The following is a 27,595-nucleotide window of genomic DNA, read 5'->3' on the forward strand; positions in this document are numbered from 1 at the left end:
TGGAATGCTCTCTGGCTACAGCTGGGAGACAAGCTGGACAAGAGAGACAGTTTTCGTGTGCAGACCTATGAGAAGGCAGCTGCGGTCACCAGGGCAACAGAGGCCTGGATGATGGAGCAGAACACCAGTAGTGGGCCCAGAGGGAGCAGGGATGCAAGATACACTGAGGAGGGGAAACAGATAATTCTCTGTGATTAAACATTCGTGTGGTCCAAAAGGTGAAATTTGAGATGATGGCCAAATTTCTACCTGGGGCCAAATGCGTTAGTGACATTTTCATTCACAAAAACAAACACTTGAAGAAAAATACAGTTAGATGGAGAAGGGGTTTAGGAAAAGGGTTGAGGCAAAGACGTAAGTTCAACTTTGGAAACATTTATTTTGAGGGGCAGTGAACGGGGGCAGAAGACGCAGTTTAATATGTGGACCTGAAACTCAGGAGAAATCTGAGCTACAGTAGAGCCAGATTAGGGGGGTTATCAGTAGAGAAATGGTCATCGAAGCCACAGAAATATGTAATATTACCCACAGAGTATATAAAAAGTAAGAAAAGCTGAGGTCCTGGAAAAGAACAGTGAACATATAAATGCTTAAGGGAATACACAGTTTCAAAAGGGAAGAGTGAAAAGGAGATGAAGGAGTGACTGAAGAGTAGGCAAAGTATAAAGAGAAGATGATTTCAGGGAAACCAAGGAAAAGGGTGCTTTAAGGGACAAGAAGAGGGCAACAACGTCATAAGGTGGCGACAGACCTTACGAGATAAGAACACCAAGTATCCATTAGGTTTGGTGACAGGGTGTCTTTGACGATCACAGTGAGATCTATTTCAGAGGCAAAATGCCATGGAAATGAGATTACAGTGCACATGATAAGACCAAACAGCAAATGCAGACAACTGATCTGAGAAATTTGTCTGGAAAGAAGAACAAAGAAATAAGGTTCTCAAGGAAAGGGTTCTTTCCCCAGCTCCTTCACATTCTTCCCTCCCTTCCTTTCTTTCTAACATGTAAACACAGTTCTAACTAAGCGTTCCAACTTCTGAGATTTTGCTGATGCTATCAACTATATTTGCATTACTGTCATCACCAACCTCCTGATCTCTTGTGTTTAAATTCTACTACTCTTTCAAGTTTTATTAATCTTCCAAGATGCTACTAATTAGGGAAACATTCGCTACACTTCCTAGCTAAAACTAATCAGTAGGCTTTGGTAATTATAAGAATCTGCTATAGTCTGGATGTTTTTATCCCTGACCCCCTGCCAACCAAATTCATATGTTAGAATCCTAACCTCCTAGGTGACAGCATTAGGAGGCAGGGCCTTTGGGAAGTGATTAGGTTGTAAGGGCAGAGCCCTCATGAATGGGATTAGTGTACTTAGGAAAGGGGCCCCAGCGAGAGCCGTCATGTCTTCCACCTTGTGAAAACTCAGCAAGAGGGCACCATCTATGCTCCCAGAAGCAAGCCCTCACCAGATACCAAGTCTACTGGTGCTGTGGCCTCAAACTTTTAAGCCTTCAGAACTCTGGGAAATAAATTTCTGTTGTTTACAAGTTACCTAATCTGTGAATTCTGTTAAAGTAGCTTGAACAGATTAACCCATTTACACATAAATTCCTTTAATATGGCACACAGAGTGTCCTAACATAGTGGCAGGAACAAAGTGCAACCACAGGAAGGGCACTATGATTAGTTTCAACAGGGAAGTGGAGCGAATGTTTCCCTAATGAGCAGCATCTTGGAAGATTAACAAAGCTTGAAAGATTAACAGAGTTTATGGCACTGCACATAGTAAATACTCAATAATAAATATTTTCTGAATGAAAAAAATTAACCACTAACTATGCTATCACTGTAGCAGATAGAAAAATGAAAGAGGAAGAGGAACATGGCAGAACTGAGAACACGGTGCCAATCCAAACTCCCACTGCACGGCCTGTGGTGAGGAGGTGAGCTGCGTGATGAAAAGGGGATTTGCCTCTCACCCCTCACCTCCTGGTGAGGCACCACAGTGTAGAACGGAGCTTCCCCACAGCTGTGCCCGCCACACATGACTGAATGTACGACAAGGGCCTAATCCCCTCCAAACTTGGGCTTCATGTTGCGGGGATGCCAGGGCGACCTTCGGGGTGCCCAGGGCATCAGGCTGCATCATCTCCAGCTGTAAGCGGCCTCAGTCATTTTCCCCCACGATGCTGGAAAGACACTCACTACCATTTTATACGATGGCATGATGTCACAAAGATCGGGAAGTACTGGTCAAGTCAGCTTGACCAGGAAATTAAGAGAACAGGCTCTGTGGTTACAGAGGTCCCAACTCAAACCTAAGCTCTGTTTGCTTCCAGGCGCACAGTCCCTGGCAAGTCACTTAACCTCTCAAAGTCTGTTTCCTCACATGAAAAATGGAGAAAGTATCAGTAGCTACCCTGGGAGGGGAGAATTAACCCGATTCTGTTTATAAAGCACTTAGTGCAGTGCCTAGTACACAGTAAGCACTCGGGGAATATTAGCCAGCTATTCCTCTCTCTTTGTTCATCAGAGTCTCACTATTCACAGATTTCTCCAACTGCAATAAAGGGGCAGACTGGCTCTGAAATGATGAGAGACACAGGCTAGTATGGTGGGTTTCTTTGTTTATATTTTGGCCAATGCACTCAGCTTCAGTTCAGTTCAGTTCAGTCGCTCAGTTGTGTCCGACTCTTTGGGACCCCATGAACCACAGCACTCCAGGCCTCCCTGTCCATCACCAACCCCTGGAGTTTGCCCAAACCCATGTCCATTGAGTCAGTGATGCCATCCAGCCATCTCATCCTCTGTCCCCCCCCTTCTCCTCCTGCCCTCAGTCTTTCCCAGAATCAGGGTCTTTTCCAGGGAATCAGCTCTTTGCATGAGGTGGCCAAAGTATTGGAGTTTCAGCTTCAACATCTGTCCTCCCAATGAATACCCAGGATTCATCTCTCCTTTAGGATGGACTGGTTGGATCTCCTTGCAGTCCAAGGGACTCTCAAGAGTCTTCTCCAACACCACAGTTCAAAAGCATCAATTCTTTGGCACTCAGCTTTCTTCACAGTCTAACTCTCACATCCATATATGACTACTGGAAAAACCACAACTTTGGCTAGATGGACCTTTGTTGAGAAAGTAATATCTCTGCTTTTCAATATGCTGTCTAGGTTGGTCATAACTTTCCTTCCAAGGAGTAAGCATCTTTTAATTTCATGGCTGCAGTCACCATCTGCAGTGATTTTGGAGCCCAGAAAAATAAAGTCAGCCACTGTTTCCACTGTTTCCCCATCTATTTCCCATGAAGTGATGGGACCGGATGCTATGATCTTAGTTTTCTGAATGTTGAGCTTTAAGCCAACTTTTTCACTCTCCTCTTTCACTTTCATGTAGAGGACCTTAGTTCCCTGACAAGGGATGGAACCCAGGCCCCTGGCCGTGAACACGCCAAGTTCTAACCACTGAATTGCCAGAGAATTCTCAAGTATGGTGGATTTTTTTAAAATCACAGGAGCTTATATGCAATTCCCATGTAAAATTCTTAATATGTGACTCCTTCAAAACTGATAACATTTAGATAAACATCTCTTCTTCAGATTCATCAAAATCATCTCTCTCACTACTGTGTTATTAGCTCTTTTGTAAAAATTGAAAACTTTTCCCAATTATGCTACATACCCAGAAATCTGACTTCCTGCACTGTATTTCCTACAGAAAAGTATTACAAATGTGTGAGAATATAGACAAGGTCAACTTAGCGTACATTAGCATTTATGCTCCGAATAGAATTGAGCACTGAAAGCAAGTATGATGTGCCTAAAATGCAGCCTGTTTCATCACTCTCACTTTGTAGATGATCCCTTACAGAGAAGACCTAACTGACAGGTGAAAAAAACATGGGAAGAAGACACTGGAAAGGAGAGATATGCTGAATCTAAACCAAAGGTTCAACTGCCAAGAACAGGGGATGTAGTTAGATTTGTAGGGTTAGAAATGGGGCAAGAGGTCAAGATCCAGGGCGGATCTGGACATTTTTAACCAGTAAAAACAGTTAAATCCAAGGGAATTACGATTTGGAAAGAATTTTCAGACAAAACAGAACTTATACAAGGTACATGTAATCTGCCTAGTATCTATTTAATTCATGTATGGAACAAGAAGAGATAATATTGGACTGCTGGAATGACATTAAGCAGAGCAGAATTAAAACTTGTATTCAGTAAGCTAAAAAAGAGACTTGTGAGGAGATAATGTTTTAGACACACAATAAAATTCTAGTCAATCTCTTTTATGACAACAGCTGTTCAAAACATTCCAATTTCTGCTTCATGTCAGAGTTTCATATTTCAATTGTAGCTTACTATTGCTGTGGCAAATTTGATTTGAAAAATAAGAATGTAAAACCTACATTCTGTAAAGGGTTTCAGACTCATCTTATGCATTTCTAAGGGCTTCACGGCTTTAAAAAAAAAAAAAAAAACCCTTTTACAAATATCTTTGGAAATCTAGTCTATTCTTTTCCCAACAAAAAATACTACCCTCAAAGGTAATAAACACAGATTAAAATTTAAGATGTTTCTGATTTGCTACATGAAATTAATATACCTTAAGTTTAGAAGATTGAATTTAAATGAGAGTTGAGTATATTCAGTGAGTTTAAGCCTGGAAATACACCACATAATTGAAAAAAAATCCTTAATTTGTACAAACTGCTGTTTAAATAAAGTGTCAATACATATCTGTTTATGTTTCATAAAGGCAGCAGTGATCGATTTATGATAAAAGATCAGAGATGATTATAAATATGTACTAACATAGAGCTTTTTCCTCTTAAGAAATTATTAACAATGTATAAGGAAGTACTAACATAAATTTAACTCCACTGTAAAATACTAGTCATACACACATTTGTCACACTGAAAATGACATATTGAATATTTAATGTTAAGCACCATAGTGCAACACTAGTTATTTCCTTGACATTTTGTATTAAAACAAAAAAAGCAAAAAACAAACAAAACCAAAAAGAAAAGAAACAGGATGAGAAGTGGGGAGGGAGGAGAGAAGAGAGGGCGAAATAGGGAGGAAGAAACACGGAGATAGAAAGCACAGCCATCTGATGACAAAGTAGCTTTTATCCTTTCTGGCTTAAAATCTAGTCACAGGAAAGGAATTTCAAAGATTTCTAATAGCAGCAATCAGAAATATTTATAATTTTAAATAGAAAGATGAATAACCCCATGAGACGGAATTCCTCAACTAGTTAAAACTATTTCATACACAAAACCCAAAATATGCAATAATGACATTTTGAACGAGTTCCTTTCTTCCTTAATTTCTAGGTCTTTCTGTTAATTTCCCCCTCAAAAAGGCTTTCCATAACAGTGCAGTATTTAAGGGTACAAGGGGGAAAAAAGAAAACCCTGAATCTTTGTATTTAACAGTACAAAAATAACTGACTCTTTGCCATGTTTCTTACATAAGTTTCAAAATATTCAGCTGTTTTGAAATAATTTATGGTATTTAAAGTAAATTATGCAAAATTTTACTTCTGCCTCTTTTCTGAACCACTAAAACAAATCACAAAAGTCCTCATTTTCTCACCAGAGAAGTGATGGTGTGGAGCATAACCTCTAATTTGCCACTTACTCTAAAAGTTTATGATCCTCTGAAATATTAAGTATTGGTATTACTCACTTGAGAGAAAAATACTTTTATGAAATTTTGCAACATATAAAATTAACTGAAAAGAACACTGAATCAGCATATATTCCATGAATTCTTGAGCCTCAGTTACTTTGAGACTAGAATAAATAAGCCTCAAGATACACGTAAAAGATATAAACTGGTTTATATCGCACAAGTATGACTCTGAAGTTTGGCTCTACTAGGATAAATAAAAAGCCAAAGAAAAACAAATTTTTTAAATAGAAACCAAACCTTGAGGACTTCAAGCCACTGAAAAATTCTCAAAGAATGGAAAAGAGGTCAGTGATGATAATAGTGCAAAAGACGACGCTAGTAAATATTTTTTAAATGTGCTCTTTACATTAAAAATTCTCTTTTGCAATTGCCACTTAAAAGATTACCTTTAATAAAGTAAACTTATCTTAGATTCTCTCTTTTCTCTGTAAAACACTGTAACGTTCACATTGACTGCTGGAAGATAAAAGACCACCACTAAATATGACCACGTATGTCAGCGCACACTAGCTGAGTTACACACATGCCAGAAACCAGCTCTGTTTATCCCCAAATGTGTTTATGTCATTTGTATTTGTTCATGTAATTACATAACTGACCTACATATTACATAAACCAAAAAGGAAAAAAAGTTCTTTTTCCATGGAAACTGAGTTTACTGTTTTGGAAAGCTAATACCTTACAAGTATGATTTATACAATAAAAACAACTCAGAACTCCAGCTGGGGAACTCAAACAAAATGCCTTGGTAAATGAGCAGATAATTTGTGGGTGCTAGGTTGAAATGAAATACTTAACATACACATGTATGGGTATCTTAGAGATGCTGTGAGTAGAAACAAATCTCATGGCACTGCCGTGAGGACAGCTTACCCTGAATAGCTTCTGTCCCCTCAGCCTGGACATCAGTATGAATACCTGCAAAGCCGAATTGCCCTAACTAACCCACAGGCCTACCGTGAGACACAGGATTGACCCAGCCAACTTGCTTGTTCCATGGCACTACAATTTTACGGTTGCTGTTTACATATTAGATGACTGACACAACACTGTGCCAGGAAAAACTATTAATAGCATACAGAGCTCCTACAAATCAGCACAAAAAATTAAAAAATAAAGAATGGGAAGAGGGATGCAATCAAAATGACAAACCAATGAAAATACATTCCAGCCCACTAGTCATCAGGGAAAAATACAGCAAGGCAGAAATAAGGCATTACCTTTTAGATTATTTGATTGATAAGGTAAAAATCATTGACAGGAACTAAAACTGGGAATCAACAAGTACTCTTGGAGGGAAAGTAGATCTGTAGTGCCTTGTAGGGCTTCCCAGGTGGTGCTATGGGTAAAGAATCTGCCTAGTAATACAGCAGACAGAAGAGATAAAGGTTCAATCCCTGGGTCAGGAAGATCCCCTGGAGGAGAGCATGGCAACCCATTCCAGTGTTCTTGCCTGGAGAATCCCATGGACAGAGGAGCCTGGCGGGCTACAGTCCATAGGGTTTCAAAGAGCAGGACATGATTGAAGTGACTTAGCATGCAGGCAGGCACATAGGGAGTGCCTTTTTCGATGGACTAGCTGTCAAGATTTGTCAAAATTAAATACATACAGCATATCTGACCCAGAGAATACATTTGTATGTAGCTGCCCAACCTACAGAAACACTGGAACATGCATGCGAAGATATTTTTAAGAGAATGTTCACAGTTGCACAGTTTGTGACTGGTTGAAAAACTACAATCAGTATAAACTTTAATAGGACTTAAAATACTATATAAAGGTTTGTAAATTTTTTGCAGCAATTAAAAACAATGAGGTACATCCATAGACAGTGATATACAGAGAGAACCTTAAGATATACTATTAAATAGAAAAATACTGAAGGAAATATGTAATATGTGATCCTATTTTTTAAAAAATAAATAGAGCCATGCTGCTGCTGCTGCTGCTAAGTCGCTTCAGTCATGTCCGACTCTGTGCGACCCCAACAGGCTCCCCTATCCCTGGGATTCTCCAGGCAAGAACACGGGAGTGGGTTGCCATTTCCTTCTCCAATGCATGAAAGTGAAAATTGAAAATGAAGTCACTTAGTCGTGTCCGACTCCCAGCGACCCCATGGACTGCAGCCGACCAGGCTCCTCCATACATGGGATTTTCCAGGCAAGAGTACTGGAGTGGGGTGCCACTGCCTTCTCCGAAATAGAGCCATATATTTGTATTAAAAAAAAATTCTGGCAGGATATATGCCAAAATGGTAAGATGGTTTCAAATGAAAAAAGAAGCAGGAAAAGGGAGTTGGATAAAGGGGGAAGAACTTTCACTTGTTACTATGCACTTTGTCGCTATATCAAGTTTTTGAAAGAACTTAGTAGTGTATTACTTGCACAATTAACACATTCTTTAAAAACAGAGGAGACGTGCTAAGTTTTACATCAGAAAAGTCTCGCATCAACTCACCTACTAAATAACAGACTCATCATTTTTAATCCTACGCAGATAATTTGCAGTTAAAATTGGGAAGAAAAAGTAAACTACATATTAAAGTGCTAGAAGAAGTTGATGCTGAGAAGAAAGTTAAGACAGAGAAAAGGAAACCTCATAAACTTTAGGCACCTAAAGTGATTGTATGAAGAACTCTTTTCTATTTCAACTGAGGAAAGGACTTCAGGGTAAGCCTATTCCTTTTTATTAGAGACTATGGGATATTTCGGGGAGATGTTCTGACCCTACATGCTGCTGCTGCTGCTGCTGCTGCTGAGTCGCTTCAGTCGGGTCCGAGTCTGTGTGACCCCGTAGACGGCAGCCCACCAGGCTCCCCCATCCCTGGGATTCTCCAGGCAAGAACACTGGAGTGGGTTGCCATTGCCTTCTCCAACCCTACATGCTATGAACCACTAAAACTGGTGTATGAGAGAAGAGGGGTACTTTTCTGGTGGTGTAGTGGATAAGAATCAGCCTGTCATTGCAGGGAACAGGGGTCTGATTCCAGGCCAGGAAGATTCCACATGCTCCGAAGCAATTCGGCCCGCATACCACAGCCACTGAGCCCGAGCGCCTAGAGCTTGTGCTCGGCAACAAGAGAAGCCCCCACAAGAGAAGCTGGTGCGCTGCAGCTGAGAGGGGCCCCTGCTCGCTGAAACTGGAGAAAGCACACGCGCCAACAAAGACTCAGGGCAACCAAAACCATTTTTTAATAATTTTTTTTTTAAAGGAGAGGCAGAGGGATTAAATACTCAGATTCTTTTTCAGTTACAGATTTTAAGGGAGATTTTTATCATTTGTCTTGATGTGACTTAACAGCGTTGCTGCTCAGAATGTGACCACAGTGCCAGCAGCCCTGGGAGCTAACAAATGCAGACGCTAACACCCCAGCTCAGATCTGCTGAAGCATAATCTGCATTTTTAATAAAATTCCCCAAATGATATGTATGCACAGTCAAGTTTGAGAACTCCTTCACAGCCGTTGGGGCTTCCCTGAGAGCTCAGTTGGTAAGGAATCTGCCTGCAATGCAGGAGACCTGGGTTCAATCCCTGGGTTGGGACGATCCCCTGGAGAAGGGAAAGGTGACCCATTTCAGTATTCTGGCCTGGAGAAATCCATGGACTATACAGTCCATGGAGTAGCAAAGAGTCGGACACAACTGAGCGGCTTTCACTTTCATGTACAGCCCTTACATTCGTAATTTGTAACAGTTTACATTTACATTTGGAACAGTTCATGTCCCTTGAACTTTAACAAGTACATGCTTCAGAATCAGTAAAAGAAATACTTCATTTGATAACAAAACCTTTCTTTCCCATCCTTATAGGTACTATTTCTGCTTTTCCAAATAATAATAAAAAAGCAACAAATTTTTGAGGCCTATATTCTTTCAAGGTGAAAGCCACATTAGTCCAGGTCATACTCATTCACACAATTCTTCTAATAATAAAATGTAATAGAAGGCTATAACAGATTTATGCTAAAATCCCAAAAGCATAGATAATAACTTCAATTAAGTGATCAAAAACTTGAATGATGTTTAAATTGTTGCTGTAATTTCCATAGGATTGGCCAACTGTAATGAATCTCCCTACGTGATTCACACCAGTAGAAACATGATTCATACCAGGAGAAACTGCTGGTGATTTTACAAGACGAGGTGAGTCTCATCTTTCGTAAGAATCCCTGAAAATATCTTATAATGACCCCTTGCAAGGAAGGCTCATCCAAAATATCAGAATTGGGAATGATCCAATCCAAAAGGCATTTTTTAACACTCAAGGAAGAAACAGAAGTCAAGATAGCAATTATGCTTCTGATACTAGAACTTGATGTTTTTGTGATAGAAGAAATCAGACAAGATAAGCTCAACTGCTCTCCATCATGTAACTCTGAATATCATTCTTCCTCTGAACATGCCTAAAGAGCGCAAAACCATAAGAATTACATACTCCATTTCAGTGAACAAATCACTTCAGAAAGCATTTCAGGGCAGCTGGGATTCACAGGTCCTGGACGGTAACAAGCAACATACCCTCTAAGGCCTGAGGACCCAAAGCTATGTTCTTTTATTCTGTTTTAGGAGGACAGCGCTCAGTCACCAGCAAGGCCCCACCAGGACAAAGAGGCTCTGTGATTGACAAGAGAATACCAAAAAAAGGAAGGACGCCCACTTTTTCCTTCCTCTAGGGAAGACTCCGGCTGAAATTTTAGAACTTAAAAGCTTCTCCCATTTCCACTAGCTCACCTTGCAAGTAAACACCTTCCTGGTTCAGTGACTCAGTCACACATTGAAACAGAATCTGTGCTGAAAATTGATAATGGTAGAAAAATATTGTTTTACTGTGAATTTCAGCTCATGACAGCTGTGATGTCCCAGTAAGCTGTCACTGAACTGGCGTAGCATGAAAAGCAGTCTCCATACATGGATGTGTTATTTGAAGCTTTAAGGATACAGACTGGAATAAATCCAGATATTCCCAGTTTTCACTATCTGTGATTTTGTTTTAAGAAACATCTAGAATAGATCATGAAAGAGGAAAAATACGATATGATATTATACAAATATTTCAATTTACTTCTATTCCCTGCTACTTATTTCAATAATTTTCTATGTCAAGGGCAGTGATTCTGAAACACCACCCCCAAAATAAACAGAAAATACAGCAAAATTCTTCTTTAAAATATCAATATCAATATATAATCAAATATAATCTATGAAATATATAATCAGAATATAATCAGGTTGGGACGTGGTAATTTATATTTTCAAAGACTGTAAATATAATTTCCATTCAAACTAAAATGGAATGTATTAGCAGTAGACTTTATAGATATTTAAAGTGCACTCTGGTGATCACAGTCTTTAAATGGTGATGTATGACGTTTTATTTTGATCAGCGGTAATGCATCAGACTTACACTTGAGAAAATATTCACTAAAAGCCGAAACATTTCAGGCAAATAATTTCCATTCTCCAATCTTTTTTCCTCCAATCAGTAAGCATGTCTGTTATTATACCTCTGCATATATTTCTGAAATCAGTCTTCATTGGCAATCTTATTAGACTTTTTAAAAACTGTACTCTTCAAATGTTACTACCAAGTAAAAGTGCTTTGGACAGCAAGGAGATCAAACCAGTCAATCCTAAAGGAAATCAACCCTGAATACACATTGGAAGGACTGGTGCTGAAGCTGAAGCTCCAGTATTTTGGTCACCTGATGCCAAGGGCCGACTCATTAGAAAAGACCCTATCTGGGAAGGATTGAAGGCAGAAGGAGAAGATGACATCAGCAGATGAGATGGCTGGATGGCATCACCGATGCAGTAGAGAAAAACTTGGGCAAACTCTGGGAGATGGTGAGGGACAGGGAGGCTTGGCATGCCACAGTTCACGGGGTTGCGAACAGTCGGACATAACTGAGCGACTGAACAACAGCCAAGTAGAAAAACACCCAAACTCATAAGCATCAGAGGCAAATTTGAGCCTTCCTAGGACAGTGTTGTAATAATGATCTCATACACGTCTGTGACTTCCACTGCAGCTTCCTCATTGCTACCCGTTTAATTCTAAAGGGCCTCAGAACTAAGAATATGCATATTTCATTTTTTTTAATATAGATTTATTTATTTTAATTGGAGGTTAATTACTTTACAATATTGTATTGGTTTTGCCATACATCAACATGAATCTGCCACAGGTATACACGTGTTCCCCATCCTGAACCTCCTTCCCTCCTCCCTCCCCATACCATCCCTCTGTGCCATCTCAGTGCAACAGTCCCAAGCATCCAGTATCCTGCATCGAACCTAGACTGGTGATTCGTTTCATATATGATATTATACATGTTCCAATGCCATTCTCCCACATTATCCCACCCTCTCCCTCTTCCACAGAGTCCAATAGACTGTTCTATACATCTGTGTCTCTTTTGCTGTCTTGCATACAGGGTTATCATTACCATCTTTCCAAATTCCATATATATGTGTTAGTATACTGTATTGGTGTTTTTCTTTCTGGCTTACTTCACTCTGTATAATAGGCTCCAGTTTCATCCACCTTATTAGAACTGATTCAAATGTATTCTTTTTAATGGCTGAGTAATACTCCATTGTGTATATGAACCATAGCTTTCTTATCCATTCATCTGCTGATGAACATTTAGGTTGCTTCCACGTCCTGGCTATTATAAACAGTGCTGCGATGAACACTGGGGTACACGTGTCTCTTTCAATTCTGGTTTCCTCGGTGTGTATGCCCAGCAGTGGGACTGCTGAGTCATAAGGCAGTTCTACTTCCAGTTTTTTTAAGGAATCTCCACACTGTTCTCCATAGTGGCTGTACTTTAAACTGCAGTTCTGACAGTTCTGGAAAGAGAGGTGGCAAGCTTTGTAGTGCACTGGTCCGTCATCCTCCATGGGGGCACTCCTCCCTAAGATACACCTTAGAACAAGACAAGTCTCCTGATGCTCTCTCTCAGTATACGCCCACGTGCCCACAAAAACAGTAACATCCCTGAGAGGTGACACGCGGAGGAAAGTAATGCTTTTCACACAAGAAACACCATGCCACTGTGCAATGAAGATCTATTTCCAGGTCAGATTTTTTTAAATAATAGCTTAATTGATAAAATTAGCATACAACTCACTATTCAAAGTGAATCATTGAATGAGTTACTAATACATTCACAGAATTGTGTCGCTATTATCATAATTACTTTTAGAATATTTTCAGCACCATAAAAAGGAAATACCAATTAGTAGTCATTCCCCATAAGTCCCCCAGCCACAAGCAACACAAATCTACTTTCTATCTCTCTGGATTTGCCTATTCTGGACATTTCCTATAGATGGAATTATACAATATATAATCTTTATAGTTCAGAATTAAATAATAAATATAGCTAACATTTATTGGGAGTTTACCATGTGGCAGTCATTTAATACTCACAGTAATCCCATGAGGTAAGTACTGTTATTATCACCACTTTAACATGAAAAACCTGAGGCCCAGAGAGGCTGAGCAACTGATCCACGATCACAAAGAACTTAGATGGACTGGGGGTCTGAACTGACACCGTCTGGCTTCAGAGTTCATGCTTTTAACCACCTCTGCTATCCTAGAGTACCGCTTCATTAGCTCGAGGAAAACTCCAGTAGAAAATAATGGAAACAAAGACCCAGGCATGAAGACAGCAGTGAATTCCAGCACTCCTTATAACTGGTAAAACAAGCAGTTAAAACTTAATCGCTTCCAATCTGAGTGCTTGTATCAGCAAAGTCCAGTCTAAGAACTTTCTATGATCAGTAATAAATGTCATTTTCATTCATGAAAATAAAGTTGCAACAAGTTTTTGAAAGGCAGCTGACCACTTCTGACCTGATTGTGTCCCATTAAGTCCTTACTTTAGTAACTGCATTTTCAGTTCATACCATTTCCCATTCACTATTACTGTTTGACTTCCAACAAAATCAATAAACATTTATCTATGTTAAAATTTTTTGAGCAGTTTCTTTATCTAGGCATGGGTATCTCAAAGGCTAACAGGAAAACAAAGACTTGCCAAAACTTTCATCCAAAGATGGAGCCCATTCACTGAAGAGGCAGAATAATTTTCTCCTCCCAAAAACAAAGTCAGATAACAGTCATAAGCTTTGCATTCTCAGAGGAAGTGATTCACAACATTTATGAACCCATATTTTCTATTTGCTTTGAAGAAAGCAACATTCTCCATACTGTCTCTTTTCATAAGACAGCTTTTGTATTTTTCGGTAAGCTGACTGGTTTTATTTGCCAATTATGTTAGTACCTTGTTTCACCTGCATGTATCTTTTGAGGAACGCTGGTTTCACAAGTCCATGTCAACTCATTAACAATTTAATCTTTCAGGAATGACAATGAATTCAGGAAGCCATAAAAAGCATTAGATTTTTCTATTTCCTATTATTTCTACCTATCAGTCCTCTTTCACTTAAACTGTGTGAAGCTTTCAAACAGAGCTTGAATTTCCTCCCGGTTGGTTGTTTATCATGATATCTCTCAGATAAGTAGGTTTCACAATCTAGCCATGTATGGTTCTTCTGTGTATTCTTGCCACCTCTTCTTAATATCTTCTACTTCTGTTAGGTCCATACCATTTCTGTCCATTCTTGAGCCCATCTTTGCATGAAATGTTCTCTTGGTATCTCTAATTGTCTTGAAGAGATCTCTAGTCTTTCCCATTCTGTTGTTTTCCTCTATTTCTTTGCAGTGATCACTGAAGAAGGCTTTCTTATCTCTTCTTGCTATTCTTTGGAAATCTGCATTCAGATGCTTATATCTTTCCTTTTCTCCTTTGCTTTTCGCTTCTCTTCTTTTCACAGCTATTTGTAAGGCCTCCCCAGACAGCCATTTTGCTTTTTTGCATTTCTTTTCCACGGGGATGGTCTTGATCCCTGTCTCCTGTTCAATGTCATGAATACACAGAAGAACTGTACAAAGAAGATCTTCACGACCCAGATAATCACGATGGTGTGATCACTCATCTAGAGCCAGCCATCTGGAATGTGAAGTCATGTGGGCCTTAGAAAACATCACTACGAACAAAGCTAGTGGAGGTGATGGAATTCCAGTTGAGCTATTTCAAATCCTGAAAGATGATGCTGTGAAAGTGCTGCACTCAATATGCCAGCAAATTTGGAAAACTCAGCAGTGGCCACAGGACTGGAAAAGGTCAGTTTTCATTCCAATCCCAAAGAAAGGCAATGCCAAAGAATGCTCAAACTACCGCACAATTGCACTCATCTCACATGCTAGTAAAGTAATGCTCAAAATTCTCCAAGCCAGGCTTCAGCAATACGTGAACTGTGAACTTCCAGATGTTCAAGCTGGTTTTAGAAAAGGCAGGGGAACCAGAGATCAAATTGCCAACATCCACTAGATCATGGAAAAAGCAAGAGAGTTCCAGAGAAACATCTACTTCTGCTTTATTGGCTATGCCATAGCCTTTGACTGTGTGGATCACAATAAACTGTGGAAAATTCTTCAAGAGATGGGAATACCAGACCACCTGACCTGCCTCTTGAGAAATCCGTACGCAGGTCAGGAAACAGTTAGAACTGGACATGGAACAACAGACAGGTTCCAAATAGGAAAAGGAGTATGTCAAGGCTGTATATTGTCACCCTGTTTATTTAACTTCTATGCAGAGTACAACATGAGAAACGCTGGACTGGAAGAAACAGAAGCCGGAATCAAGATTGCTGGGAGAAATATCAAGAACCTCAGATATGCAGATGACACCACCCTTATGGCAGAAAGCGAAGAGGAGCTAAAAAGCCTCTTGATGAAAGTAAAAGAGGAGAGTGAAAAAGTTGGCTTAAAGCTCAACATTCAGAAAACGAAGATCATGGGATCTGGTCCCATCACTTCATGGGAAATAGATGGGGAAACAGTGGAAACAGTGTCAAAGTTTATTTTTTTGGACTCCAAAATCACTGCAGATGGTGACTGCAGCCATGAAATTAAAAGACGCTTACTCCTTGGAAGGAAAGTTATGATCAAGCTAGATAGCATATTCAAAAGCAGAGACATTACTTTGCTGACTAAGATCCGTCTAGTCAAGGCTATGGTTTATCCAGTAGTCATGTATAGATGTGAGAGTTGGACTGTGAAGAAGGCTGAGCGCTGAAGAATTGATGCTTTTGAACTGTGGTGTTGGAGAAGACTCTTGAGAGTCCCTCGGACTGCAGGGAGATCCAACCAGTCCATGCTGAAGATCAGCTCTGGGATTTCTTTGGAAGGAATGATACTAAAGCTGAAACTCCAGTACTCTGGCCACCTCATGCAAAGAGTTGACTCATTGGAAAAGACTCTGATGCTGGGAGGGATTGGGGGCAGGAGGAGAAGGGGATGACAGAGGATGAGATGCCTGGATGGCATCACGGACTCGATGGACATGAGTCTGAGTGAACTCCAGGACTTGGTGATGGACATGGAGGCCTGGCGTACTGCGATTCATGGGATCGAAGAGTCAGACACGACTGAGCGACTGAGCTGAACTGAACTGAGCCATGTATGTAGACATTTTGGACTGGATCCTAGACCATTTTTCTTTTCTTCCAATTCCTCAATGTGCCAATCTCTCTTGCTTGTGCAATCTTCTTTTATCCCCTTTAGCTTTCTGATAATCTAGCTTCTCTTGATGGGCTTCGCAGATGCTTGTGGTAAAGAATCCGCCTGCCAGTGCAGGAGATATAAGAAGCGTGGGTTTGATCCCTGGGTCGGGAAGATCCCTTGGAGGAGGGCATAGCAACCAACTCCAGTATTCTTTCCTGGAGAATCCCATGGACAGAGGAGCCTGGCAGGCTACAGTCCATGGGGTCGTAAAACGTCAGACATGACTGAAGCAACTGAGCACGAACACAGCATCTCTCTTACCTAAATAAATAAATAAAGAAGGAAAGCAAAAGAAAAACCCTTAATTCTATGACAATTTTCCCCATCTTTCTCTTCTCAAACTCATTCTGCTTCGACACCTCACATTTTTTGCATTTTCTTTTTTTTTGGTTGTGCAGTGCAGCTTGTAGAATCTTAAGTTTTCTAACGAGGGATTGAACTCAGAGCCTCAGAAGTTAGAGCTTGGAGTCCTAACCACTGGACTGCCATTTTCTTTTATTTATTTAAAAAATGTTTCTCAACTTTATTGAGAAATAATTGACAGATACCACTGTATTTAAAAGTACATAACATGGCACATTTATTTCTCAATCTATTATTTCAACTCAACTACAGAAATTTCTCAACAGGTTACCACTGAAATTTCTCAACCAGGTTGCTAGAGCAAATGAGCACTCTTTAACCCTTACCTTATTGGATATATCTACAGCATTAACAGAAAGTATAGTTTTATTCCTTAAATTCTCTATTTTAATTAACTATCTTCCCTAAGTTTAAAAACAACAAACCCTTCTCAACTCTATGTTTACTAAAATAACAATTACTGTGCTAGGTGCTCACATGTATTAGTCCAGTGGTCCTTCACACTGCTAGCAGTTATCCATTATTGGGGCAAAACAGCTTTTAAAACAAATGAAACAAATTAGAATGGAAACTATCCAAATGTTTACAAGTAGTAAGGTTATATATTATCCAGGGAAATTTATGTGTGTATATGCATAGTCACTGGAGAAGGCAATGGCACCCCACTCCAGTACTCTTGCCTGGAAAATCCCATGGGTGGAGGAGCCTGGTGGGCTGCAGTCCATGGGGTCACTAAGAGTCAGACACGACTGAGCAACTTCACTTTCACTTTTCACTTTCACGCATTGGAGAAGGAAATGGCAACCCACTCCAGTGTTCTTGCCTGGAGAATCCCAGGGACGGGGGAGCCTGGTGGGCTGCCGTCTATGGGGTCGCACAGAGTCAGACCCGACTGAAGTGACTTAGCAGCAGCAGCAGCATGCATAGTCACAATTTAAAATACAGTTCTTGTTTTGAGTGACATCCAAAAAAGTTGGAAAGACATTGTTTCTTTATGTAATTCCCACAATCCTACCTATGAGGTCCATATAACAATTTATACTTTTTAATAATGAAAAAGCTGAGGTATACAGAAGTTGTATAATTTGTCCAAAGTCAAATTGCTCGTATGACAATCAAGAATAGACTCTGTTTATCTCATGAACTCCAAATAAATGATATCTGTATTTTCCTATGTGAACATCTTAAAAGAAAGTCAATCTTAGTGTTTACAAAACTTGTATGTAATTTCGACACGCTTTCTAATATGCTCACTTTTCAGCGTTTTGCTCTTCCTCCTGTTTTACATAAATTTACTCTTCATCAGGTCATGACCATAACCTTCAACGATGCCCTCACCATTTCTCTCCTGAATAACTGCCTTGGTGTCCTCCCATTATCTGGTACTGCTGCTGCTGCTGAGTCACTTCAGTCGTGTCCGACTCTGTGCGACCCCATAGACGGCAGCCCACCAGACTCCCCCGTCCCTGAGATTCTCTAGGCAAGAATACTGGAATAAGTTGCCATTTCTTTCTCCAATGCGTGAAAGTGAAAAGTCAAAGTGAAGTCGCTCAGTCGTGTCCAACTCTTGGCGACCCCATGGACTGCGGCCTACCAGGCTCCTCCGTCCATGGGATTTTCCAGGCAAGAGTACTGGAGTGGGGTGCCACTGCCTTCTCCATTATCTGGTACTATACCCCCCTCAAAACCTCAATTCACTCTCACTCAGCATTGCTGCATCTGATCTCCTTGAAATAAAAATCTAATTATTTAAGACAAGCTCCCCCAAAGCTGAAAGAAACTCTTAAACTCCAAAGGCCATATATAATTTTCTAGACTGGATTTTTGTGTCATTTTAGATAATAATTTAAAAATACAGAAACTTACTGATATTTAAAGGGTTTTTCAAAAATCAGTAAATGGCTGAAAGACCCAGATCAAAAGTTTTTACTAGTTGTTATTTCAAAAATATTAAGTTTATGTAAACAGATTCAAGGACAATCAGAAACATCTTTCACTCGAGAACTGTAGGGTGTCCAATCAATAAACAGTGTCTTTTTCTAAAAAAAAAAAAAAAAAAAAAAAAATCTACATCCATATATTGAGACTAATGAAATATTATAGTTTATTAATGTTGGCCTTCACAAAATAGTGCAAATTCATGGACTAGCAATCATCAAAACTGTTCCTAAATATGTATAAAACACAACCACAATAAACTAAATTGCACTGGTTTTTAACTAAAAATCCAACGTTTATAGCAGATTAACATACGTCTGCTGTGAATCAGTCCTATATGGTCTGTAGATTATCCGCTATGACAACAAGTCTGAGCTGTACAATCTACATTTTACACAAATTGGTGGATTTCTTGCTGCCTTTGCATAGGCAGGTGGAAAGAATTTCTAGCTAGGTGCTCACTAAGATGGGACCAAAGTTGTCATGATATGCTTTACGAGACTATTTTAAATTAAAGAAGAATGAAACTGGATTACTTCATTTTTAAAAAAGATTAATGTTCTTTATACACAGATCACTAATGTTGACAATAAAACAGGCAAAATACCGTTTAAACGTTGTGAGCAGGATTAAGCATAATAGTTTTGTTGCAGTGTCTGTGTTATTGTTGATTTTCTGCTTTGTTTCTCAGTTAAAACAAGAAAGAGCAAGTGGTTCAAAAGAAACTATTTTCTCCACATTGACTGTTGGGAAGATCCTAACCAAGCCTGAATCAATAATTACGATAAGCCCTTTTACTTGAAAAAAAAAAAACAAACTTACATTTCTTTACCCATAAATACACTCTTGGAAGTAAAGAAATACCCTAAAGAGATGCACTTGACAAAACAGTCTATCAAGTTTTCAAGTATGACTTCTGCTTGGTCTGAATTGATAGTGACAGACATGCTCTCAGGCAAAGTTATGACAATAACATACAAAATGATATAATGCTTAAACAAAAAAGGCACAATCGTTATGAATAATCCCCACTGGAACCGTACAGAGAGGCTTTTTCTTTCAAAACACTCTTCAAAATATTGTACCCCAATTCATATCAACGGACAGCGGGATGGCCAACTGGCTAAGAACTAGAACAAGACTAGAACTTTCTCTTCACATACTACCTTCCCTCCACCCACACCTGTCAAGGGCTCCCAGAATTTCATTCGAATGTAAGCTTTATTTCTAGGGTACCAATTAAAAATCAAGATCACCATGTATGATGGGGTTTTTTAAGTGTCTTTAATAATAACTTCTCATTTTGGTATTAAATTCTTATTTAAATGCTTCCTTCTCTACAATCACCCTCTCTGTTTTTTCTTTATTGAGGCTTTCAATGGCTAAGCCAAAGATCTTTCTTGGTAAAGGTTGCATTGCGCTTGAAAATATGTGGGTTATTTTCAAATACCTTTCGATATTGATTTCTAACATAATTTCACAGTGACAAGAGAACAGACTCTGTATGACTTCAATACCTTTAGACCATGAAATTTTTGTACCTTGTTTTATGTCCCTGGATATGTTCCAGTGTCTCCTAGTTTATAGTCTATGGGAACGTGAATAGAATTTGTAGCCTACTGTTGTGTGAAAACTGTATAAATCTTAATTACGTTGAATTGATTCACAGTGTTTTTCAGGCCTACTATATCCTTCGACCTTTCTGTATATTCAGTCTATTAATTTTTGAGAGTTTGATATTGAAACTCCAACTAAAAATCTTAATTTATCTGCTTAAAAAAAAACTGTAATAAATAGTGGAACTGTATGTAACTGTTCTGTATTTTCTAAGTTTCCTGTATATATGATATCATACTTTCATAATTTAAAAAATAAAAAAGATAAAAAGAGACCATGTATGGGATAATGTGAAAAGACCTATACCTATAAAATAACTAAGAGCTATGCAAAAGTAAGATATTTTCACTACATATTTTAATAACCATGGTTTCAATACTATGAACACTCTGTTGTTTTTTAAGTAAATTCACTTTATAACTATCACATCCTACGTCACTTTAAGGAAATACTTATGGAACTACTTCCTAAGTTCTTTCTTTAAAAAAACATAAAATTGGCAAATTTTTTCTGTATTGAAATGAGGTCTCATTTCCCTTTTTCCCATTTATGGGTTAGGATAAAAACACAAGTTGATTCATTTCTAATACAAAATGTTTCCCTTATCCTCTTCTTAGTAAAGGTTACCATAAATGGAATCATAGGGACAATATTATTTGATATTTACTGATCTAATTTTATGCAATTAGAATTAAAGTAATTGTTAATAAATGGAATAAATAAGTCCTAAGATATCTGTACTTATAATAAAGCTGAATTTCAAAAACAAAATATTCTAATACAATTAGACTTGCTAACTACTAACTTGTTTGTGCATTCCAAACACATGCTAGAGTGCAGACAAACATATAACACTGTTTTCTTTGGTTGCAGTACATTATAAATGGTTTTATTTTACCATTTACCAAACCCCTTTTGTTGAGTTATTCAAACTAACTTCTGCCAAGAACACTAGGAATTTGGTGATAGTGCTCCTTTTTGGAGAAAAACAACCCCTTTCCTCAGAAAATGGAAAATGTTTATCTTGGCACTAAAACCTTGTATTGAGCCTTCTGGAAAGTATTTTAAATTGTTGTTTTTAACCTAGACTTTGTGACTGAAACAGGAAAAGGTTCCGTAGCTCTGCACCAAAATACATATTTATAGGGTTGATTTTCCTTCTACACCAAAAATACTGGTTTGATGGCAGCAGTTTTCAAAGTACAATATCCTAAGACCCTGACTAACATTGGGCACTATCACTATATTCAACACAATTGGTTTTTTAAACCTCAGAAACTTCTGATGACTAAGAAATGCTAAATGTTGATCAAACATGCTGTCTTAAAGTGCCATATTGGGAAGGACTGTTTCACTTAACAACCGCGTTTGGTAGGAATTCTCACATACAAAAAAAACTTTACTTGATATTGTACTCTCCTTCTATGCGTGCCAAGAAAAGATATGTTTCTAAGTTTTTACCTTTTTTGTACAACTCTCCCACTAGGTATCTTCAAATTAGACAGAGGATAAAGATAAACTACATGAACTTGTAATACTGTCCTAATAATGCATCTGAATACTTTTAGAAACTGATAAAATGAAAGTCATTGTTCTCAACTCCCATACCACACCCCTAAATTACCAAAATATAAGAAAGCAACCATAGGAGTTGTAAAGTATATATGAAAGTATGTTAAAAATAGTAGGTCATATGAGTTCACAAATGCCCCCAGGTAGCTGCAATGATTTCTCAGTCACTAATAACCGACATAAAATACCATGCACTCCATTATGAATAAGTCCTCCCCACCTTAAAAACTTCATCCATTTTTTCCTTCTAATAGCCTGTCTGTCCTTTACATGAAAAATTAAAGTAACATCATTTTATATTTGTATATAACACTTTTATAATGTCAAAGGAAGTTAAAATTATATCACCATTCTTCAGTTAAGTTCAGTCACTCAGTAGTGTCCAACTCTGTGACCCCATGAATTGCAGCACACCAGGCCTCCATGTCCATCACCAACTCCCGGAGTTCACTCAAACTCATGTCCATCGAGTCCGTGATGCCATCCAGCCATCTCATCCTCTGTCATCCCCTTCTCCTCCTGCCCCCAATCCCTCCCAGCATCAAAGTCTTTTCCAATGAGTCAACTCTTCGCATGAGGTGGCCAAAGTATTGGAGTTTCAGCTTTAGCATCATTCCTTCCAAAGAAATCCCAGGGCTGATCTCCTTTAGGATGGACTGGTTGGATCTCCTTGCAGTCCAAGGGACTCTCAAGAGTCTTCTCCAACACCACAGTTCAAAAGCATCAATTCTTCGGCACTCAGCCTTCTTCACAGTCCAACTCTCACATTCATACATGACCACTGGAAAAACCATAGCCTTGACTAGACAGACCTTTGTTGGCAAAGTAATGCCTCTGCTTTGGAATATGCTATCTAGGTTGGTCATAACTTTCCTTCCAAGGAGTAAGCATCTTTTCATTTCATGGCTGCAATCACCATCTGCAGTGATTTTGGAGCCCAAAAAATAAAGTCAGCCACTGTTTCCACTATTTCCTCATCTATTTCCCATGAAGTGATGGGACCAGATCCCATGATCTTTGTTTTCTGAATGTTGAGCTTTAAGCCAACTTTTTCACTCTCCTCTTTCACTTTCATCAAGAGGCTTTTTAGTTCCTCTTCACTTTCTGCCATAAGGGTGGTGTCATCTGCTTATCAAATATATATTAGAACGTTCTAACAGGAAATTCGTTGTTTAAACATTCTGCTATGGTTGACTGTCTTATTTAGGTTAAGCAAAAAAGATATCTATCAAATACACCTCATTAAAATCCATAACTGTCTTTGTCAATCACTGTAAATTTTAATTTTAAAAGACTTGTATTTCCTGCTGTGATTGAATTCTGCCTATATCATGAAAAATTAAGAAAGAAGTCTATTCAGATGAGTGTAATAAGACTGAAACAAACAGGAATTACTAGTATTACTTCAAATGAAAGAGTGGACTCTTCCTAATCAAAAATCTTACTCCCATACTGTTGTGTTTATGCAACAATGACAGACACCATATTTATTGGCATTACAATTTTCAGCCATTCTAACACTCCCCTACATTCCTGAGAGTCTCAGTGTCAATGAAAAATACAACTTTGAAATCACAAACTAACTTAATGTTTTAAAGAAGGTGATTAGTGTGCTAGGTTACCTTTGCAAAAGACTTAGATTAAGCCCTACCATCACTTTTCTCTCATTTAAATTTGAAATGTTGATTGTTTTATAAAGAGAGTGATGAGTATCTAAACTGAGGGTCAAAAAAGCAAAAATTCACTTATCAAGATCTGAGGACTATTAATTTATATATTCAGCTTTCCAAGATGAACTTATAAGCATAATGTGAAAAAAATCACATCTTCCTTCCCTCTCTCTCTTCACTAAGAAGCAGTGACTTATCTCTGAGCACTCCAGAAAACAAAACAAATCAAACAAAAAATCATGTCATTTGTGGGGAATCATAATTTAGAAAACACATTAGTTATACAGATGATTTTAAAATTACTGAGGAAGAATACTTTTTCTATTAAAGTAAATAGATAGAACATACCTGAAAAAGAACATGTACATGGCAGCTGTGATGCAGAACAAAAGGACCTATAAAAAGGAGATAATACATTACTTGCAAGAGAACACTGACATCATCATTTGTGTGTCTTATCAAACCAAAATACCCACTATTAAACCTTATACCCGAAACAATGAAAAGGTGTACAAAACCAGTCATATACATATCACATTCCCTACCTTTCAAAAAGTTATATCAAGGCATAAATGAGTCTGTATATTTACACATATACAAATAAATAAAACTACATAAAATATACAATATATATGTGTGTATATATATATACATATTTAGATATGTAACACTATATATACATGTGTGCATGTATATCGATTCAGTAGAGGGTTCAGATCAGTTCAGTTCAGTCACTCAGTCATGTCTGACTCTTTGCGACCCCATGAATCTCAGCACGCCAGGCCTCCCTGTCCATCACCAACTCCCAGAGTTCACCCAAACTCATGTCCATCGAGTCTGTGATGCCATCCAGCCATCTCATCCTTTGTCATCCCCTTCTCCTCCTGCCCCCAATCCCTTCCAGCATCAGAGTCTTTTCCAATGAGTCAACTCTTCACATGAGGTGGCCAAAGTAATGGAGTTTCAGTTTCAGCATCAGTCCTTCCAATGAACACCCAGGACTGATGTCCTTTAGGATGGACTGGTTGGATCTCCTTGCAGTCCAGGGGACTCTCAAGAGTCTTCTCCAACACCACAGTTCAAAAGCATCAATTCTTTGTCGCTCAGCTTTCTTCACAGTCCAACTCTCACATCCATACATGATCACTGGAAAAACTATAGCTTTGACTAGACGGACCTTTGTTGGCAAAGTAATGTCTCTGCTTTTGAATATGCTATCTAGGTTGATCATAACTTTCCTTCCAAGGAATAAGCGTCTTTTAATTTCATGGCTGCAATCACCATCTGCAGTGATTTTGGAGCCCCTAAAAAATAAAGTCAGCCCCTGTTTCCACTGTTTCCCCACCTATTTCTCATGAAGTGATGGGACCAGTAGAGGGTAACAGGGTTCATAAAAGAATAGCCAATTGTTAAAATTGTATCTAAGAATTCCTGTAAAAGCAAGTAACTCAAGAACAAAGACAATGGATTTTATATAGTGAAGTCAGGAGAAAAATCATAAAGCTTATTAACTATTATTTCAAGATAACCAGCTTTTAAAATATAAAACACAGCCTAATTGACAACCAATTATAATCAATAAGAAAGGCCCGTAAAAATATAATCCTCCTGTATGGGATATAGACTCCCTATTAAAAAAAAAAAATCCTCTAAAAGCAAGCATCAGAACACACAGTAAATCTAGATTAAAGAAGCTCCCTTAAAATGCATCACATTAAACACAATATACTAAGACGTATATGAAAAGAATCCAAATCCAAGTCCTGACCAAAAGCTTAGTTATGCCAAGGAAGTGGATCTCCATAAAATTCTTTTGTAAAATGTGTTCCAATGTCAACAATAACAGCTGAGTTAAACACAACAGTTAATGTCCTCACATCACAGACAAATGGCAAGTGAACAATCATCAACTATTATTAAAGACTGATCACAAGGAACCACAAAAGCAGTTTTACAAAAGAGTGTTCAGCTATTCCCAACACAAATTCCAGCTGACCTAAGGAAAATGTAAAAATTTTGCTATTACAAATCAAGCTTGATAGATTTGCCACCTTGGCTTAAGATACACATTATAAACACAAACTGAATCACTTAGGGATATATAAGCCTACCAACCCAAAAGAGGATGGGCCTCATGCTCTCTGATTTCAAACCATAGTTCAAAGCTATAGTAATCAACATGGTATGGTATTGGCATAAAAAGAGAATAGAGAATGATACAGAATAAAAGGGCCCAGAAATAAACCCATGCATACATGGTTGATTGATTTATGATAAAGGAGCCAAGAATACACAATGGGAATACAACAGTTTCTTCAATAAATGGTATTGCAAAATTAGCATAGACACATGTAAAAGAATGAAGCCAGACCACTATCTTACATCACACACAAAATTAACTCAAAATAGATTACATATTTGAATGTAAGGCCTGAAACCATAAAACTCCCAGAAAACATAGTTGGCAAGCTCCTAGACATAGGTCATGGTGATTTTTAAAAATCTGCCACTGAAAGCAACAAAAGCAAAAATAAAGTGAGACAGTAAACTAAAAAGTTCAGAAAAACAAAGGTAACCATCAACAAAATGAAAAGGAAACCTACTGAATAGGAGAAAATAATTACAAATGATTAAAATAATTACAAATTATTAAATTAATTACAACTGATAAAGGACTAAAATCCAAAATATAAAAAGAACTCCTACCACTCAATATCAAAAGAACAAATAATCCAATTTAAAAATGGTCAGAAGATTAAATTTTTCCAAAGAAGACAAATAAATGGCCTACAAGTACATGAAAGGATGCTCAACATTAGGGAAATGCAAGTCAAAACCATAGCACGATATCATCTAACACTTGTTAGAATGGCTATCATCCAAAAGACTAAACATAACAAGTGTTGATGAGGATATTAAGAAAAGGGAACCCCTGTGTACTGTTGGTGGGAAGGCAAATTGGTGCAATCACTATGGAAAACAGCATGGAGGCACTTCAAAAAAGTAAAAATAAAACTGCCATGTGGTCCAGCAATTCCACGTCCAAATATTCATCCAAAGAAAATGAAAACACTAACTGGAAACGACATACGTGAAGCACTATTAATAGCCAAGATATGGAAATAACTTAAGTGTCCATCAATAGATGAATGGATGATTAAACCGTGGTGTACACAGACACACACACACACACACACACACAGGTGGGGGGATACTATTCAGCCATAAAAAAGAATGAAATCTTGCCAATTGCAACAACATGGAAGGCCCACGAAGGCATCAAGCTTTAAGTGAAATGAGTCAGTCAGAGAAAGACAAACATCATATGATCTCTTCCATGTAGAATGTGAAGGAGGAGGAGGAAGGGAGAAAGAAGAAGGAAGAAAGAGAAACAGAAATTTGAGCTCACAGATATTGAGAACAGATATGTTACAAGAGTGGTGGGAGAAATGGGGCAGCTACATTTTTTTTTTTTTTAGTTTAATTTAATTTTTTAAAAGGATGTGTGTGTTAATCACTTAGTCATGTCCGACTCTTTGTGACTCCATGGACTGTAGCCCTCCAGACCCCTCTGTCCATGGGATACTCCAGGCAAGAATACTGGAGTGCATTGCTATCTCCTTCTCCAGGGGATATTCCTGACCCAGGGATCAAACCCAGGTCCCCTGCACTGCAGGCCGATTCTTTACCATCTGAGCCAAAGGGAAGTCCATCCTTTTAAAAGGATGGGTATCAATTACTACAAAACAAACACTTTTATTAATTTTTTATAAAGTAATATATGAAATCTTTCATTATAAAGTATATCAAATCTAATAACCATGCACACACTCTTCTCTCCCATCTCCTTCTTTTCCTCTCCCAATCTCTCTTGTCTTTAAAAATACCTTATCCATGATGCATAAGGTTCATGTCACTGGTTTTGAAAATGTGACAAAGCATAAAGAATAATTTTCAGTTACTGCTTAATCAATTTTAAATTCCAAGCGAGTTTGTTTACTGGCAATAATTTGCTAGCCAACGATCCACATCAAGAAACTCAATTTTTATTTCCCTTTCCTTGAATCCCCTTGGGGCAATGCCAAGCT

The 27,595-nt window shown here is 38.4% G+C and overlaps 1 protein-coding gene across 1 annotated transcript in view; it reads right to left on the reverse strand.

Annotated features, from left to right (window-relative positions):
- The window catches only part of TMEM135 (transmembrane protein 135), a 265,707-nt gene that overhangs the window by 54,869 nt on the left and 183,243 nt on the right, over nt 1-27,595 (reverse strand). The window contains exon 6 of the mRNA XM_040255497.1: nt 23,856-23,902. Within this exon, the coding sequence (XP_040111431.1) occupies nt 23,856-23,902 (47 nt within the window). The remainder of the gene's footprint in view (nt 1-23,855; nt 23,903-27,595) is intronic.

The sequence above is a fragment of the Oryx dammah genome, unplaced genomic scaffold (genome assembly GCF_014754425.2).
Source record: "Oryx dammah isolate SB20612 unplaced genomic scaffold, SCBI_Odam_1.1 HiC_scaffold_15, whole genome shotgun sequence".
Lineage (NCBI taxonomy): Eukaryota > Metazoa > Chordata > Mammalia > Artiodactyla > Bovidae > Oryx > Oryx dammah.